This window comes from Lygodium microphyllum, chromosome 20 (genome assembly GCF_053477565.2).
Source record: "Lygodium microphyllum isolate KBCC chromosome 20, Lygodium_microphyllum_v1.1.10, whole genome shotgun sequence".
In the NCBI taxonomy this organism is placed as follows: domain Eukaryota; kingdom Viridiplantae; phylum Streptophyta; class Polypodiopsida; order Schizaeales; family Lygodiaceae; genus Lygodium; species Lygodium microphyllum.
The window spans coordinates 95,485,995-95,502,908 of NC_141154.1; the positions used below are offsets into that span (position 1 = coordinate 95,485,995).

Genomic DNA, 16,914 nt, shown 5'->3' on the forward strand with positions numbered 1-16,914 from the left:
GCTGCCCCCAAAATTTTGGTTATATACTGTCATTTTTTCGACTTACATAATTAATCCCAGCTCCAAAAAAGCATCAGCTGAATGTATGCCTTATGAGGCTTGGAATGGTTAACAACCAATGGTGTCACACATGCATGTCGTTGATTGTTTGGCATATGCCGTGGTGCGACGGCCACAAAGACACAAGTTGCAAGATAAAGTTGTCAAATGCAATTTCATTGGTTACAGTAAGAAAGTAAAGGGTACCATCTGTACCAACCATCCATGAACAAGATAAAGCTATCAAATGCATTTTCATTAGTTATGGTAAGAAAGTAAAGGGTACTGCTTGTACCAACCATATACAAACAAGAGTTTTGTCACTAGAGAGGTATTTGCTAAAGATGCTAGTCAACCCTTCATGGATTGCAAAAATTAGCCAAATGTGGATCCAATGGATATATTAGATAATTTGTTGCCACAGTATCAGCAAGGTTCATCAAATTTTGGTCTATTTCAGCAACCTATTGAGAGTATATGAAAGCAAAATCAACAACAAATACAAGTTGAACAATGGCCTAATCTTCAATGATATAGTGGTAAATGAGAAGGTTGATTCGGGAAGCTAAAACAATCCCTAGATGGCTATTGAATACATTGCAAGATAGCAAATAGCCCATTCCATTTCCTGCTAGAACTAAAACATGTAACTTGGTTGCACAAGCACTCATAGCTCCTACATGCAATGAGGAACCTATTTCAAGTGTCTCTTCGCAAGCATACTATATGCACAAAGTGAATTTACAAGATTAATTGCAAATTTGATAGTAACATTGATCATTAGAAAATGATGCTTGTTGCAGTAGCATGGGATTAACTAAAATGAGACCTTTGTCCCCCACTTCATATATGATGATCATTCGCAATGTCATTGCTCACTTTGATTAGCATGGGCATCAAGTGGATGTGTCTTGAGTTCACTCCTAGGTTCACTCATCTCTTGAGTTTACTAGTCCTAGGTTCACTCATCTTGAGATCACTCGTCTTGGATCTCTTATCCTAAGTTCACTCATCTTATGATTACTCATGAGTCATCTTAGGTTCACTCATCTTAGATCACTTGTCTTGCATTCACTCGTCTTGAGATCACTCGTTCTAAGTTCACTCACTTGTCTTAACTTCACTCATCCTAAGTTCACTAAGCACTCATCCTGAGTTTACATGTCTTGAGATCACTTGTCTTATGTTCACTCGTCATAAGTTCACTCTCTTAGATCATACATCTTGAGTTCACTCTGTCAAGAGATGACGTACCAACGAGACAGTAGGGTTTGCAGGGAGGAATACAGAGTGAACTCGGCAAACACTGAGAAGAGAAGAGGAGAGAAGTAACTCTGATGAATGGAATAATGAAGTTCTGAATCATGGAGTGAATGTGATACAAGGAAACAAGGGTGCCATAGCACAAGGAAGATGATGAAAACACCACGAACCATGAACCGCAATGTCCTGGAACAAGGGTGTCATAGCACAAGGAAGATGATGAAAACAACCACGAACCACAAACCGCAATGTCCTCTTGAAGGGGTGTGAGGGTAGTGGAGAGGTTGGAGAGAAGAGGTGACGGACTGAATGAATCAGCCGTGAGGAATGAATGAGAGAGTGGCTTATAAATAGGCATAGTTAGTCTAGCATGGTGCCCCTTTTTGGGGCTGCAAAATGCAAAAACGCAAAAACGCAAACTGAGTGTGAAGGGTTTCTCAACACCCCCTCTCAGGCCCAAAAAGGGAAACAAAAGAAGAGTGAGCTGGAGATGCAATGCTGCATGCTGAAGAATGCTCATGCAACAGGTGCCATTTGGACAGCGTCCCTTGTGGAGAAATTGTTCACTTGCTCAAGCACCCCCGTACAAAGATGATGAAATCATGCAATGCATAGGAGGAATGTCGGACTTTGTGTGGTGCCGAGAACCATAAGGATATGCCCATACTCGATCTTGAGAGTTGGCTCCATGTTGACTAAGGGACAAAGACGATCCACCCTCTAATCTAAGAATACCACCTGAAAGGAGACCTTTGAAGATAATTAGGAGACAAGATGAGCTGTAGAACCCAAAACTCAACCTCGGGAGAGAAGCCACTATTGAGAAACCCTTCACCCACAGTTTGCGTTTTTGCATTTTGCGTTTAGGGTTTGCAGCCCCAAAAAGGGGCACCATCCTAGACTGACTGTGCCTATTTATAGGCCACTCTCTCATTCATTCCTCACGGATGATTCATTCACTCCGTCACCTCTTCTCTCCAGCCTCTCCACTACCCTCATACCCCTTCAAGAGGACATTGCGGTTCGTAGTTCGTGGCTATCTTCATCATCTTCCTTGTGCTACGGCACCCTTGTTCCCTTGTATCACATTCACTCCATGATTCAGAACTTCATCATTCCATTCATCAGAGTTTCTTCTCTCTTCTCTTCTCTTCTCCATGTTTGCCAAGTTTACTCAGTGTTCCTCCCCGCAAACCCTACTGTCTCACTGGTACGTCATCTTTTGACATGGTATCAGAACTGGATCTGCTCACCTAGCAAAGAAGATCCTCCACTCCAGTGAAGGCAAAGACCGGTGGCGGGTTCGGCATCCACTTCTCTTCTTCTTTCACTGCATCAAAATCTCGTTTTTGCAGATTTCAGGTGTTTCAGCTTGCTGCCCACACCTCATTCGCGGCGGACATCTCAACCGAAGCTTCCATTGCTGTCTCCATCAATTGGCGCTTATTTCCAGCCCTCTTCACGTAGTTTGGAGTTGATTCTAGCCAAGCGACTGCTATTCCTATGCAGACCTGCTGCCGTACAACCTGCCACGTCATCACAGTCCAGTTGCCTACGTTTTTAGTCTTTCTCTCTCCTGTAGGCTATCTTGCTTGCGTTTTTAGTCTTTCACTCTCCTGTAGACTGTCCTGGCGTTTTTAGTCTTTCTCTCCTGCAAGTTGTCTTGCCTACGTTTTCAGTCTTTTTCTCTCTCTTGCAGGCTATCCTGCTTGCGTTTTTAGTCTTTCTCCTGCTGCCTGCGTTTTTAGTCTTTCTCTCTTTTGCAAGCTGTTCTACCTGCTTTTTTACTCTTTGTCTCTCCTCGCCTGCGTTTTTCTACTGGTTGCAATCTCTACTGTCGCATTCTCCTCCCACTGGCAGCTCACTTTCAGCCCTTCCACTACCCTCTTACGTCTAGAGGCAGACATTGCGGTTCGTACTTCACACTGCTCTCACACCCCTTGAGGCGAACATTGTGGTTCATGGTCTGTGGCTTGACCTCTTGCACCTCTTCCTTCTTCGGCAAGGCACACTGGTACCCATGGCTTCTTTACCAACAGATGTCCAAACTACTAGGTGCTCTTACTGTGGCATCGCCGGACACACCACCGATGCTTGCCGACTTCAATCTTTGCTCCCCACCCCCCCGGGAGTATATGCGTCTTCTACTAGGCACTCCTTGTGTCACCTCTCCTTTCTGGGCCACAGAGATTGTTTTGCATCAGCTATCAGAGTACTATGCTCAAGGCAATAAGACGCATCCGATGTGCACTAAGTCCTTTCGAGCACATGGAGGACACTACAACCTCCTGGAGATCATCGCAATGCAAGCGGCAGTCTTCTCCCACTTATTTTCAGGTACAATGGCTTTCACGACCTACGGATCTACAGTCCGCTCCATCGATAGACAGTGATTGTTTGATACCGTCTTCTCATCAGTCTGCTCCTTCGAGAGACAGTGGTTGCTCGACTCCTTCCTCTTCTTCAGCTACCCATTCTGCTCCACTTAGAGACAACAACTGTTGCCCACCTCTTGCTCATTCTGAGCCCCACCCTTCCCCACCCTCGACTACTCAAGCGAGTACAGGTATATCCTTATGGTTCTCGGCACCACACAAAGTCCGACATTCCTCCTATGCATTGCATGTTTTCATCATCTTTGTACTAGGGCGTTGGGCAAGTGAACAATTTTCCCACGAGGAACACTGTCCAAGTGACACCTACTGCATGAGCATTCTTCATCATGTAGCATTGCATCTCCGCCTCACTCTTCTCTTGTTCCCCTTTTTGGGGCTGAGAGGGGGTGTTGAGAAGCCCTTCACCCTTCACCCGCAGTTTGCGTTTTTGCGATTCTGCGTTTTGCGTTTAGGGTTTGCAGCCCCAAAAAGGGGCGTTATCCTAGACTGACTGTGCCTATTTATAGGCCACTCTCTCATTCATTCCTCACGGCTAATTCATTCATTCCGTCACCTCTTCTCTCTAGCCTCTCCACTACCCACACACCCCTTCAGAGGACATTGCGGTGCGTGGTTCGTGGCTATCTTCATCATCTTCCTTGTGCTACGGCACCCTTGTTCCCTTGTATCACATTCACTCCATGATTCAGAACTTCATCATTCCATTCATCAGAGTTTCTTCTCTCTTCTCTTCTCTTCTCCATGTTTGTTGAGTTCACTCAGTGTTCCTCTCTGCAAACCCTACTGTCTCGCTGGTACGTCATCTTTTGACATGGTATCAGAGTTGGATTTGCTCACCTGGCAGCGAAGATCCTCCACTCCAGTGAAGGCACAGACCGGTGGTGGGTTCGGCATCCACTTCTCTTCTTTCATTGCATCAAAACCTCGTTTTTACAGATTTCAGGTCTTTCAGCTTGCTGCCCACACCTCGTTCGCGGAGGACATCTCAGCCAAAGCTGTCCATTGTTGTTTCCATCAGTTGGCGCCTGTTTCCAGCCCTCTTCACGTAGTTTGGAGCTAATTCCAGCCATGTGACCGTTGTTGTCCTGTTGCTTGCGTTTTTAGTCTTTCTCTCTTCTGCTGCCTTCGTTTTTAGTCTTTCTCTCTCCTCTAGACTGTCCTGCCTACGTTTTTGGTCTCTTCCCCAATTAAAGCTCTTCCCTTTCCCTTTAAGTTGGTCCGTCATTGGAACAACTATCTTAGCATAATCTAGAATGAATCTATACTAAAATCCAGATAAACCTAGGAAGATCTATAGCTCTTCCAAGTTTCTTGGAAATGGCCATTCAATAATTGCTCTTACTTTTTCTGGATCCATCTTGATTCTCTCTTTTGAGATAATATGCCCCAAATATTTGACCTCTTGTGCGAAGAATTCACATTTAGTTTTCTTCGCATAAAGGGAATGGGTTCTTAACAATTGGAATACTAACCATAAGTGTTCCAAATGTTCTTCTCTTGATTTACTAAAGATCAAGATATCATCTAAAAAGACTACTACAAAGCATCCTAGATAGGGCTGTAACACACTATTCATCAGCTTCATAAATGTAGCTGGTGCATTTGTGAGGCCAAAAGGTTGGCCTCACCAAAAAATCATAATGCCCGTATCTAGTACAAAATGCCGTCTTAGCAACATCCCAGGCCTGAATTCTTACTTGGTGATAGCCTGATCTTAGGTCAATCTTTGTGAAGATTTTTGCTCCTTGTAATTGATCAAAAAGATCTTCTATTCTGGGCCATAGCCACTCCCTCCCTAGAGCGATATCGGCCCTTTCCATATTCATAATTTGGAAATCAAGCTTATCTTTATATCCTTGGATCTCGATTTCCAAATTGAATATCATTGTATCCCATATTTTGTTATCCTGACCTCGCATCATACGAACAATATATTGATGCTCACTCTTTTGTTAGGTAAGTTTCAACTTTTTGACAAGTACATAACTTATGAAATTGTGGGTGGCAGAGTCATCAATCATGATTCTGACCCTCTTCCCACCTATTGATCCATGCACTCTAAGTAAATCATGTGGCTCGAAGGTAGGTTGCCACATGGAAGTTGACATACAACACCTGTGTTGTACATCCTTGTGCAAGACCTCTAAAGATTTATGCCTTTCATGACCCTATTACTCCAAGGTCTACACTACATGGATTTGTTTCTCTTTTCCCTTGTCCTTGTCCTTATCATTTCCTTTATCTTCCCCCTTCTTTCTTTGAGAGCAATTCCAAGCAGCATGGTTAGGGGATAGGCAATTGAAACACAACCTTTCTTTTTTGGCCTTATCAAAGTCATCTTGACTTAGCTTCGGCCATACATATTGTCTCTTTTCAAAGGGTTGTTTCTTACCCTTAAGAAATGGCATTTTCCTTTTGGATTTGCCTGCAAATTTTGAGGCCTCAAATTCCTTAGACTTGGGCTCTATGTCGGTGGGACTAGTGAGTACACTTGGACGCGTATTATCTTCATTAATTAATGCAAATTTAACTGCCTCTTCAAGTGTCTTAGGTGAACTCCTTTTCACTTCCTTTTTACAAGCCTTATCTAGTCCCCTTATAAATCCTCGTCTTTTGAAATTCATCTATTCCTTCCAATTTGAGGATTATCTCATGATACTCCTCGAGATATGTCAGCAAAGGTTTTCCCTTTTGTTTGACAAAATCTCAACCTTCCCAATTTCTTTCCATTTCATTTTCGAAAAGGAATTCTTTCAAAAAGACCGATTCAAATTGAGCCCAAGTTTCAGGTATTTTATTTGCCTCCTTTAAAGTTCTCCATCATTTATATGCCTTTGGTCCCAAGGTTAAACTGGCCTCCAACGCTTGGAGATGTGGTGGGGTATTCTTTAATTTGTGCAAATCCTCCCATTTTTGGAGGAAGTTAAAGATAGTGTCTTTGTTTCTATCTTTTTCCTCCCCATAAAACTGAGGGGGTTTCATGTCTTTTAACATTGGGCTATCCCTCAGCTTTTGGTGGGGTTCCCTTGGGTCTCGCATAGTCACATCTACATCTTTCGATGATGGAATATCTAAGGCCCCTGCTTTACCTTTATCCCTTTCAGCCCTTTCTGACAATAAGGCTAATTGGGATTTTATTTCGGTGAGTGCTTGAGTTAGCAACTCCATTAGAACCCCCTGTGCTTGCACACGAGCAATTAAATCATCAAATTGCTCTCATGTAGCAAAAACTTCTTCCCAGTGTTCTTGCGTTTCAGTTTCACGGGGATCCACCGTAGGGTGGTCCTCGGAAATAGAGCCTTCTGTTGCCCCCTCTCTCTTTTTCCCCTCCATCTATACACTGGAATTGGAAAGAAAATATAAGAAATTTGCAGGCAAAGGTGGAGCACTTCCCTGTATTGCGTCCGCCTGATTCCAATTTTCAGTACACTGGAAATTCCTGAAATTCGGTGCGGTGTCCAAGGCTGTAAAAAAAAAAAACTTCCACAAGCAAGCCGGTTGAAAATTTGTCTTCTTTTGGTTGCGAGATCGCAAGCGCTTGCGTTAGTCAGTTGCTCCCAACCGAGTGGGTGTTAGACTCCCACGATGTGGGGTCTCAACCATAGTGAGAATATTCCCCTTTTCTCTACGTCGGGAGGACAACCCTTTCAGGTCTACATATCTACAACCCGGATGTATTGTGACGCATGTAACCCGAGGAGGCGAGAATTTACAGGTGGGCGGATGTCACCAGCCACATGTACTGAGATGCGAGGCCAACCTTGGACACGGCCTTTAGTAGCGGCACCTATCTCCAAGTCAAAAGAGGACGGAATCGTTGCCACCCGCCATCCACTCGTCTCCAGGTCGCGAGTGGGTGTTAGACTCCCACGATGTGGGGTCTCAGCCACAGTGAGAATATTCCCCTTTTCTCTGCGTCGAGAGGACAACCCTTTCAGGTCTGCATATCTGCAGCCTGGATGTATTGTGACGCCTGTAACCCGAGGAGGAGAATTTACAGGTGGGCAGATGTTACCAGCCATGTGTACTGAGACGTGAGGCCGAGCTTGGACACGGCCTTTAGCAGCGGCGCCTATCTCCAAGTCAAAAGAGAACGAAACCGTTGCCACCTACCGTCCGCCCGTCTCCAGGTCGCAAGTGGTCCTTAGCAGCGGTGCCCGTATCCGGGTCGCGAGTGGCTCTAATACCAGTGTAGCGTTACTGTCTTTTTGCAGTAGTGTCGCGTTATTGTCTTTTTGCAGTAGTGTCGCGTTACTGTCTTTTTGCAGTCGCCCAGTGTAAGGAAGCACGAGAGCTCTCGATTTGCCACCCAACCGCGCTCGGAAAGATGTCGGAAGACTCAAAACGTGTCTCCTCCAACCAGCCGTCAATTTCTAGCGAGTTATGCTAATTTACAACTCACTTACTTCTTAAGCCCGCTGAACCCCATATGGGCACCCAAGGCCCTCGGACGGCAAGCTGTTTTCCAATAAGAGTCCATAAGCTACATTCATTAATGTAACAAAAAGTATCCCCATTTGAAGACAAAGGAGAAAGATTCGAAGGATACAAAGGCTACCTTTGCTATGGCACAATCTATCTTTGTGCATGTCTTTGCCGAAGAGGATACAACTCTTGTTGCTTCCGCTTGAGAAGCCTTGGCTCATGCATAGTGGAGCCTCTTCTCACATGACCTACAAACAAGATTGGCTTTAGGACATGAATGCAAAGGGGGCACTATCTGTGAAGGAAACTGCTAGGGTTTGCATTGAGGACACAGTGTGTACGACCACGACAAAAACACAAAGAGACAGACACAAACAAAGAGGGCAAAACTCAAACACTAAACGCAAAACTCAAAAACTCAAACCCTAAACGCAAGACTCAAAACTCAAACACAAACAAACAGTGTGCTCAAGGGCAGAGCAATGTTGGAGTGTGACGTCCACCGAAGACGGATCCCAAGTCTATGACCACCAGTCGGAGTATAGGAGTGCTGAATAGTGAATGGCAGTAGGCTGGTCACCAAAACGCAGCAGTCTGGAGGCTAGAAACTAGTAAACGCAGCAATGTACCATCGATCAGAGGCTGGAAATTGTGCACAGTTTGCTATAAACAGCAGGCTGAAACAGTGTCTAAGAGTGTCAGGGCCTGCAATGCTGAAAATGCAGGCTGGCTGACCCTAGAGATAATGGACAGCAGGCTGAACAGCAGTCTGGAACAGTCGCCAGCAGCTGAGAGCTGTCGCCTACAACGATGGACAGGCTGAAGATAATGTGACTGCAGTCAATGATGACTGGACAGCAGATGGAGGCGGCGGGCTGCAATGGTGGTGCCACACCTCAACATGCCAATGGTGGACACCACTATTTGCTATTTAATGGCAGCAGTTCGAGCTGAAATAGGGTGACACTTAAGGTCAGATTTGTGGCAGCATGTCAGTGCCAGTGTTAGTGATCACAAGCAATGTTGTGGAGAGAGGCTGAAGTAGATGAGGCAGCAAGGTGGCAGAGCTGACAAGTAGGACAGTGGTGGCACTAAAAAAAGAGGGGCAGACGGGTACAGATGGCGATGCAAACAACACAGTGGTGGTGCAGGCAGGTAGAGGTGGATTTTTTAGTCTTTCTTTCTCCTCACTACCCCTCTACATCAAATTTGACTTCCTCAACTACATTTGCTAGTGTTCGACCCTCCGAGGCTGCCTTGCTATGTTTCGAAATCCGTTCAAAGTGCGACACACTCTCCAACTCATTACCTTTGCCTTGGTCCTTGAGCACAAGAGTTCGAGGTCCAATATTCATTTACTGCATAGTGTGTTTGCTACATAAGCATTGTATTTTCAGTAGACATTGACATTAGCATTCTCTTTGTTCATTGTCTCTAAGTTATCCTAACCCAAACCATCAAAGCCAAAAACGTCAAAAGCGTTTAGAAACGAAACATCAAAAACGTGTTTCGTAAGTTTCTTTCAAGAGGGGGTAAAATAAAAAACGCGGGTTTTTTTATATAGGGATTTTTAATAGTTTTGACTCGGGAAAGAGATTTTAAACCTCTAAGGAACTCTCTCTTAAACAAAGAATGGCTAATTGAGCTTAAGTGATAATAGAGTCAAATGAGAATAATACATTATACGTTACATATCCATGATCCATTATTGACTTGTCACTTATGTCAAAGTTAGTCTTTGGACAAGCTATAGTATGGTTTAGAACTCAAACATTATGATTCATACATAGTAGCCAGAAACGTCAAAAGCGTTTAGAAATGAAACGTCAAAAACGTGTTTCGTAAGTTTCTTTCAAGAGGGGGTAAAAAAAGAAACGCAGGTTTTTTTATATAGGGATTTTTAATAGTTTTGACTCGGGAAAGAGGTTCTAAACCTGTAAGGAACTCTCTCTTAAACAAAGAATGGCTAATTGAGCTTAAGTGATAATAGAGTTAAATGAGAATAATACATTATACGTTAGATATCCATGATCCATTATTGACTTGTCACTTATATCAAAGTTAGTCTTTGGACAAGCTATAGTATGGTTTAGAACTCAAACATTATGATTCATACATATCATACAGAAGACTTGTAAAAGGGAGGATCGGAGGGAGAAGAAGAAAAGAATATCTCCAATGATGCAACAAAAATGAAGGGGGAAATCAGTAGATGATACCAAACTTGCAACCTGCCTTTGCCTTCTCCAATGAATATAATCATTAGCTCTTTGAGTTCTTGTGCTCTAATACCATGTCAAAATAACAAGTATACTCTAACACCATGTCAAAATATGCGATAATGTAGAGACTGTAGGATTTGTGGAGAGAAACATAGTGTATACAGTAAACACTAAGAGAGGAGAAATCACAAACACAAGAGAACAAGATGAAGCACTAAATCATGCTTTGTGAAGAAAAGTTGATACAACCGAGCCAAAGCTGAGAAGATGACTGCAATGTCCTATTTGAATCAAGTAGTAGCACCTATGGGGAATTTGCACAATGGAGTGAAATGCAGTCCTCCAAGCAGTGGGCTATTGAAGTAGTCATTGGAAGGTGAAGAACAACCGTCAAGGGAGCGAAGCGCAATCCTTTGATGGTGTCTAAGAGGAAGAAGGAGATCACCAATTGTCAAGGGAGTAAACCACAGTCCTCTAAAGCCAAGAGTAGACCAAGGCTACGAATGCATATGCCAAAGGCTGCGAGGTAGCAAAACGCCAGGCAAGAACACACGCCAGATGCATGTGTGCTAACACTAAATGTTGGGCGCTACAAACACAAGGTAGAGGGGCTACCAAATTGACGTCAAGTGGAAAAAAAGTGAAACCAAGAAAACACATCCTAACGCCAAGCAAAAGGAGATGACGCTTGACAATGGAAAAGCCTCCAAACTGAAAAACCCAGGTGAAGGTCGAGCCTGAAGGAGAACGGTGCTAACACCAAGCAAAGGGATGGTGACACCACATGGAAGATGCACCAAAAGCAAGGCCTAATGCTATGAGAACAAGGCACCTAAAGAAGTAGAGAGAGAAGCTGGTGAAAGACAACCATGTACCACGAACCACAATGTTCGCCAAAAGGGATGTGAGAGCAATAGAAGAACTAGAGGAAGAAGGGAAGGGTGCTTGATGACGAAAAAAGAGTCGTGAAGAGTGTGGATGGCGGTGTGTAAAAAGGGGTTGTTAGTGCAAAACCCTAACTAAGGTGAATACATGAAAGAAGTGGTTTCTCAACAAGGCCTCCGTTGCTTCAAAATTAGGAGCGAGGGAATTTTTGGTAACAAATGAAGCACTCCAATATTCCAATCTAAAGGCATGCTACGCAATCTCCAAACTTGCTAACAATTCAAGTCGATGGGTCCTTTAGCTAGTCAACATATGTAGAGAATAGTTCATCGGCAAGCCATCGCAACCAAGGCTTTTCCTACGGGACAAATGGTACAACTCCTCCTCAACCTCCTCACTAATATCTATCTCCATAAGATCCTCCCATTCACTTTTCACCTAGTTACATACATACCAAAGACATAATTGCAATAGCATGAACTAGATTAGTGAATTTCTTGTGAGCCCAACAAAGATTTTTAGTCTGGATGGCACATTTGGATTATAGAGCGAGGCTCAATAACCACCGCATCCTGCATATCCAATAAGCGCATAATATTCTCACGTGCATATTTTGGTGAGGACAAGCATAAAACTTATGAGTTTGGCAATTTTTTTCCTAAAAGGTATCGAAGTGGGCCAACGATTTGTATTTTGCATGTTACTCATCATCGAGAGCCTATATTCAACATTTCAACCATTCTGAAAAAACACTCAATTCATCAAAATTTGAGTCCCCAGCTAATTGCAATGCAAGATTGCTCCAACAAGGATTGCAAATGCTGTGATTCTACTCTAAATGCATATGCATGCTGGATTCCATAAGCTCTAGACAGAGGACGTGCATTATTTTGAAAAATTGCCCATGCTTCCATATCCTCAGATAGAACCTCTCTACAAAACGAAGCAATCAATTGTTACATGTATTCTGAAAATTGATCTTGCATCAAGAATGGCAAATTGAATCTCAAGGGCAAATGCTTGGGCTAGGCCTTTAAGGCATCCACCAGGTGGTGAATCATTTCCAAGACCAACAAATAATGGTTTTAGAGGACATGTTATCTCTCCACCAACATATCAAGCATAGCCGAGAGGAAGGGATCACTCTAGCAGACATACATCTTGTCCAATCTAGGCCAGGTTCCAGAAAGTTGAAGGTAAGGAAAGGTAAACCCAAGCTCGGAAGGATGCAGCCAAGATCATACATCTTGTTTCAATGACAAAGCTGCCAAAGCATCCCATGTCTAGCGTTCTAGGCTATCCATCACAGAATGAGGCGAAGTAGCCTGCTCCGCAGGCTCACAAGTATTAAAATCACCCATCATAATCCCTGATGAGCCAAAGAGAGACATTGCAAGTCCACCCAAAGTTGCAACGAAAATCACAAGCTGTATTAGGAGCATATATACCCCCACCAGCCAAAAAGCCTCCTCCTCATACATGATCTCCAGGATCATAACCTGCCTCTAGAATCCTAATGAATCAAAGAAGGCTGCAGGAAAGAGCTAACAGCGAGCATGACCCTAAATTTACAAGGTGCACAACCACTAAAAACCACCATAGAATCCTTACGTACATAGATAGATCCAGCCATCATGTGTTGCTTGTGCTCCACTACAGAGAAAATATTCCAGTTTCCAGCAAAAGTAGCCCTCCACATTCTATACACTTTGCTTCAGGAGGAGACACCTTTAACATTCCATAAAGTTATCCTTGTGATAGAATAGGCAAACACCTTCCCTTAGGCATCTGCAGTTTTACCCGCCTGAAACCTCTCCATTTCTCTGCAAATGACATCTACAAGGTCAGCCCTCTGTAAACCAGCAATTGACACCCAGGAACGCAACTGCTGTTTTGCTGAGTACATAAAGCATCCCTTGGTGGAAGCAATTTAGCCTGAGAACCAAACCGCAAGACAGAATCCAAATAAATTTTTCCTCCCGCACCCACTGTTGGTGAACGAAAAGATTGGGATCTAGAATAAAATCCCTTTCCCCTTGGCTGAAACGTTTGAGTAATGTGTGTGAGTGTATGTGTGTGTTTGTGTGGCATACACACTTCTTTTCATGAGAAAAGGCTACAACGGATGAAGGACCAGGCATGTCAGCACCACAAAGCAGAAACGTAGGAAAAAACAGACAGTGTGGAGCTAACAACGTTATCGAGCGAAACACCACCAAATAATGAATTTTGCGAGGGACAGTGATGCCCAGCGGCTCCAGAGGTGCACAACGATTTCACTGACTACAATAATAGACAAAAGGAAAAGACCAAAAGTTCAGAGTGCAACGGCAAGGGGATTATAACAGACAGCTATCTTACTCTCTCAATTCCTGTTTCAGCCCGTTCTTGCCATGAAAGTAGAAGACCCGCACCAGAAGATAGAGGCGAATAGGTGCTGTTGACGAGGATAGATGAGTGTTTTGGAGAGGAACCGGAATAATTAGCAGCACTGCTATTGGTGAAGGAAGGAGAGTCGGATGAAGGGGAAGAGGAGATAAAGCTGGGGTACGCATGGTCCATCGTGTTGTGGGAAGACGCAGCTCGGTGCTCTTGCGCTGGTCTTAGCCACTGGCAGGCTTCCAAATCTGCTCTTGTCATGGCCACGTGGGAGCTGGCCTCAATACTGTCGTTGTTACTGCTATCCATGGAAGAAGCTTGCACCATCGTCATTCTTGCCCGTCTGTTACTGTGGCCGCATGAGAGAAATGATGGCACCATAAACTTAGCAACAGCAGCAGCACTAAAAGAAGCTGATAACTGCCAGGTACCCTGCACCTTCATTGTAGCTCCCATTAGCATGATTGCCAGTGAGTTCAATGGTCTCTGATTATCGATCGGATAGGTATTCTCTGACTGCGAGTCCTCTCTTCGAGACTCGGAGAGTCAGAGAGCGGGGGCGGGCCTGGGCTGGGCAGGAGAGGGAGAGAGACGTGTCGTGGATTGTCTCACAAACAAATCCGTTAGTATCTGCAAGTATCATAATGCAACTATTTTCCGCCGGACTGCAGGCTTGCGCGTGGCCGCTGTGATCATGCAAATTACGTCGAGTCAGTTCCCTTCGATCAACGACACGAGTCCACAAAGGATAAAGCTAGGGTGGGTTCACAATACGACAAATCATTATCTTAGCACGTTATTTTGGAAAAGAAGAATGTGAAGGCATTTGAAAGTGAAAAAGTCTCTCTCTTCATTCTCTTTTTAAAAACATATTTTCCCTCTTTCTTTTAATTTTATATTTCCTCTCTCTATGTTCATATTCTCTCTCTTTTTCTTTTTCTTTCTTTCTCTCTCCTCTTTTTACTCTCTATGTTTTCTCTCTCTCATCTGTTTTCCTTTTTTTCTCTCTTTCTCTTCATATTGTCTTTAATTTTTTTCCTCTCTCTCTCTCAATTTTATCTCTGTGTTCATATACTCTCTCTTCTTCTTCTTCTCAAAGTATGTGGAAAACTATGTCAAAAATTTTTGTATTTAAAAAAATTTAATACATATAATTTAACAAATATAAAATTAAAAATATTTAATTAAAAGATGAGAAAAATTTTAAAAAGAGAGAAAATTAAATTAAAAAGTTTACTCTAACTAAAAGAAGAAAAGAGGGAGAGAGAGAGAGAGAGAGAGAGAGAGACTTGTGATTTTAAAAAGGAGAGAGAAATGTTTGTAAAAAGTTTGATTTAATTAAAAGAGAGAGAGAGGATTTTATTTAAAAGGGGAGGGGGAAGAGCAAGGAAGTGATTAAATATGAGAGAGTATGGATTTTAATTAAAAAGAGGATGTTTGGGAAGGGGGTAGGTTGTTCGGGAAGCCTTTTGGAGGTTTGGGACTTTCTGAACCTATAACCAAAATAATATAGTAGCAATAGTAATGGTGGTGGTGGTAGTAGTAGAGAGAGTGTGTGTGACTTTTGATTTAAAAAATGGGAGAAAGACACGTTTGTGAAAAGTTTGATTTAAGTGAGAGAGAGAGAGAGAACGAGAACGAGAACGTACAAGAGAGAGGGAGGGTTTAATATAAAAGGGCAAGGGAAAGAGAGAGGGAGGGGGTTTTAATTAAAAAGGGGAGGTTTGGGAAGCCCTCTAAAGGAACCTTCAACCAAAATAATATATTAGTAGGATTTGTCCTTTTTTTTAAATAAAATTTGTAGTAAGCCCATAATTTTAAACCTTATTCTTTAAATTTTAAAGGTTTTCTAAATTCACTTTACATTAAACTTTAGTTTTTCGTGAATAATGACCCATGACAAGTTTTATTGTGGCTTGTTTCACACATCTCCAGACGTATGCGACACTCACTACCTACAAAAGAGGGTCATCCACTTCACACAATTCAGATAATTCATAAATATCTTGAATACTCTCATAAAGAAATACTTGATTCATGGTTAACAAATGAACTTTAGAAGGCATGTGTCATGAATCCAAGGCCTATCAATGTCTTTAAAAAAGGCAATAGTTTTGGATGGCGAGGACATAGTGATTATATCTTCTTTGTATAGAGACTATTGGGGTTTAAAGGCCATCTATGCCTAACCACTTATATTTACCTTGTACTCAATGCTCGCACACATGTACACTACACATGGTGGCCACCCATCATTGTCATCATTATTCTTTATTCTTTACTATAATAGAATAATAAAGGGAATGCAAGTCACACATTCTGACTACTAGAATTTTCGCAAACAAGCCTTACTCTCTTGAGTTCAAAACTCCATAGCCATAGCTCTTACTTCTGCTTGTACTCCTCTTACTCTCACTCCTACTCACCCTTTCAATTGGTATCAAAGTATGCATTCAAGGAGCTTCAACCATTCCACTTCAACCCAAGAAAGAGAGCTTCAATTGAGCTTCTATACAGCCATTTCTTCACTTGTTTGAGGTAAGCTTCAACCCCCCACCTTCTCTAGTTTCTTCCTAAGCTCTAGGAGAACTTCAAACCATTGCCAAGTGACCCTTGAAGATTATGACAGTAGGGCAAACCCCCAAGATAGTAGCTCAAAAATTATGGTGCAATTTTAGGGGATTTTTCTACACTAATTACATCAACATCTTGCTTTTGGCATCCCTCTTGCTCCTTGCTCAACTATTGGCAATTGTTCTTGGCATATTGGACTCTACGCTGGACACTATTCAAGGCAAAGATGATCAGCTATGATTGGTAGTTGTGGACAAACCTACTGTTCACAAACTAGGGCAACAAACTTTTGAATATTTATGCTTCTTTGATGCTTATTCCCTAAAGGTTTAATATTGGAATGATATATTAATGCTTGGGATGCTCTATGGATCAATTAGAGCCCACTTTGCTTAGCCATTGGAAGGCTTATTACTCTCATAAACAATGGACATTAAGTATATGTATTGAATATCAATGAAGTCTATGTTTTTATGCTACTCAAAAATACTATTGGATCATATGTATGCTCACCACTATTGGTTATATTGAACATGCTATTCTTTGAAATTTGAGCTTTCATTATAAGATCCTTTATATGCATATACAGGCTAAGATTGCATTGGTCAACGCTCTTACTTACAGGCTTGGATACTTATATCATCTATATGCTCCCATATGTATTACTTGGTATCATTTGGATTCCAAGAGAATAGTCTAGGCATTGGCTAAAATGTTTGTGATCAAATGCT

The 16,914-nt window shown here is 42.6% G+C and overlaps 1 protein-coding gene across 2 annotated transcripts in view; it reads right to left on the reverse strand.

Annotated features, from left to right (window-relative positions):
• LOC148019137 (uncharacterized) overlaps positions 1–14,288 on the reverse strand; it is a 71,309-nt gene extending 57,021 nt beyond the window's left edge. Inside the window, exon 1 of one of the 2 annotated variants that reach the window (XR_015687527.1) lies at positions 13,592–14,288. Coding sequence is in view for 1 of the 2 variants with exons in the window: in XM_087660663.1 (XP_087516789.1) it covers positions 13,592–14,071 (480 nt within the window). In the remaining variant the exon portion in view is untranslated. The remainder of the gene's footprint in view (positions 1–13,591) is intronic. The other variant, XM_087660663.1, reaches the window with a different exon arrangement.
• Positions 14,289–16,914: the final 2,626 nt, after the last annotated feature.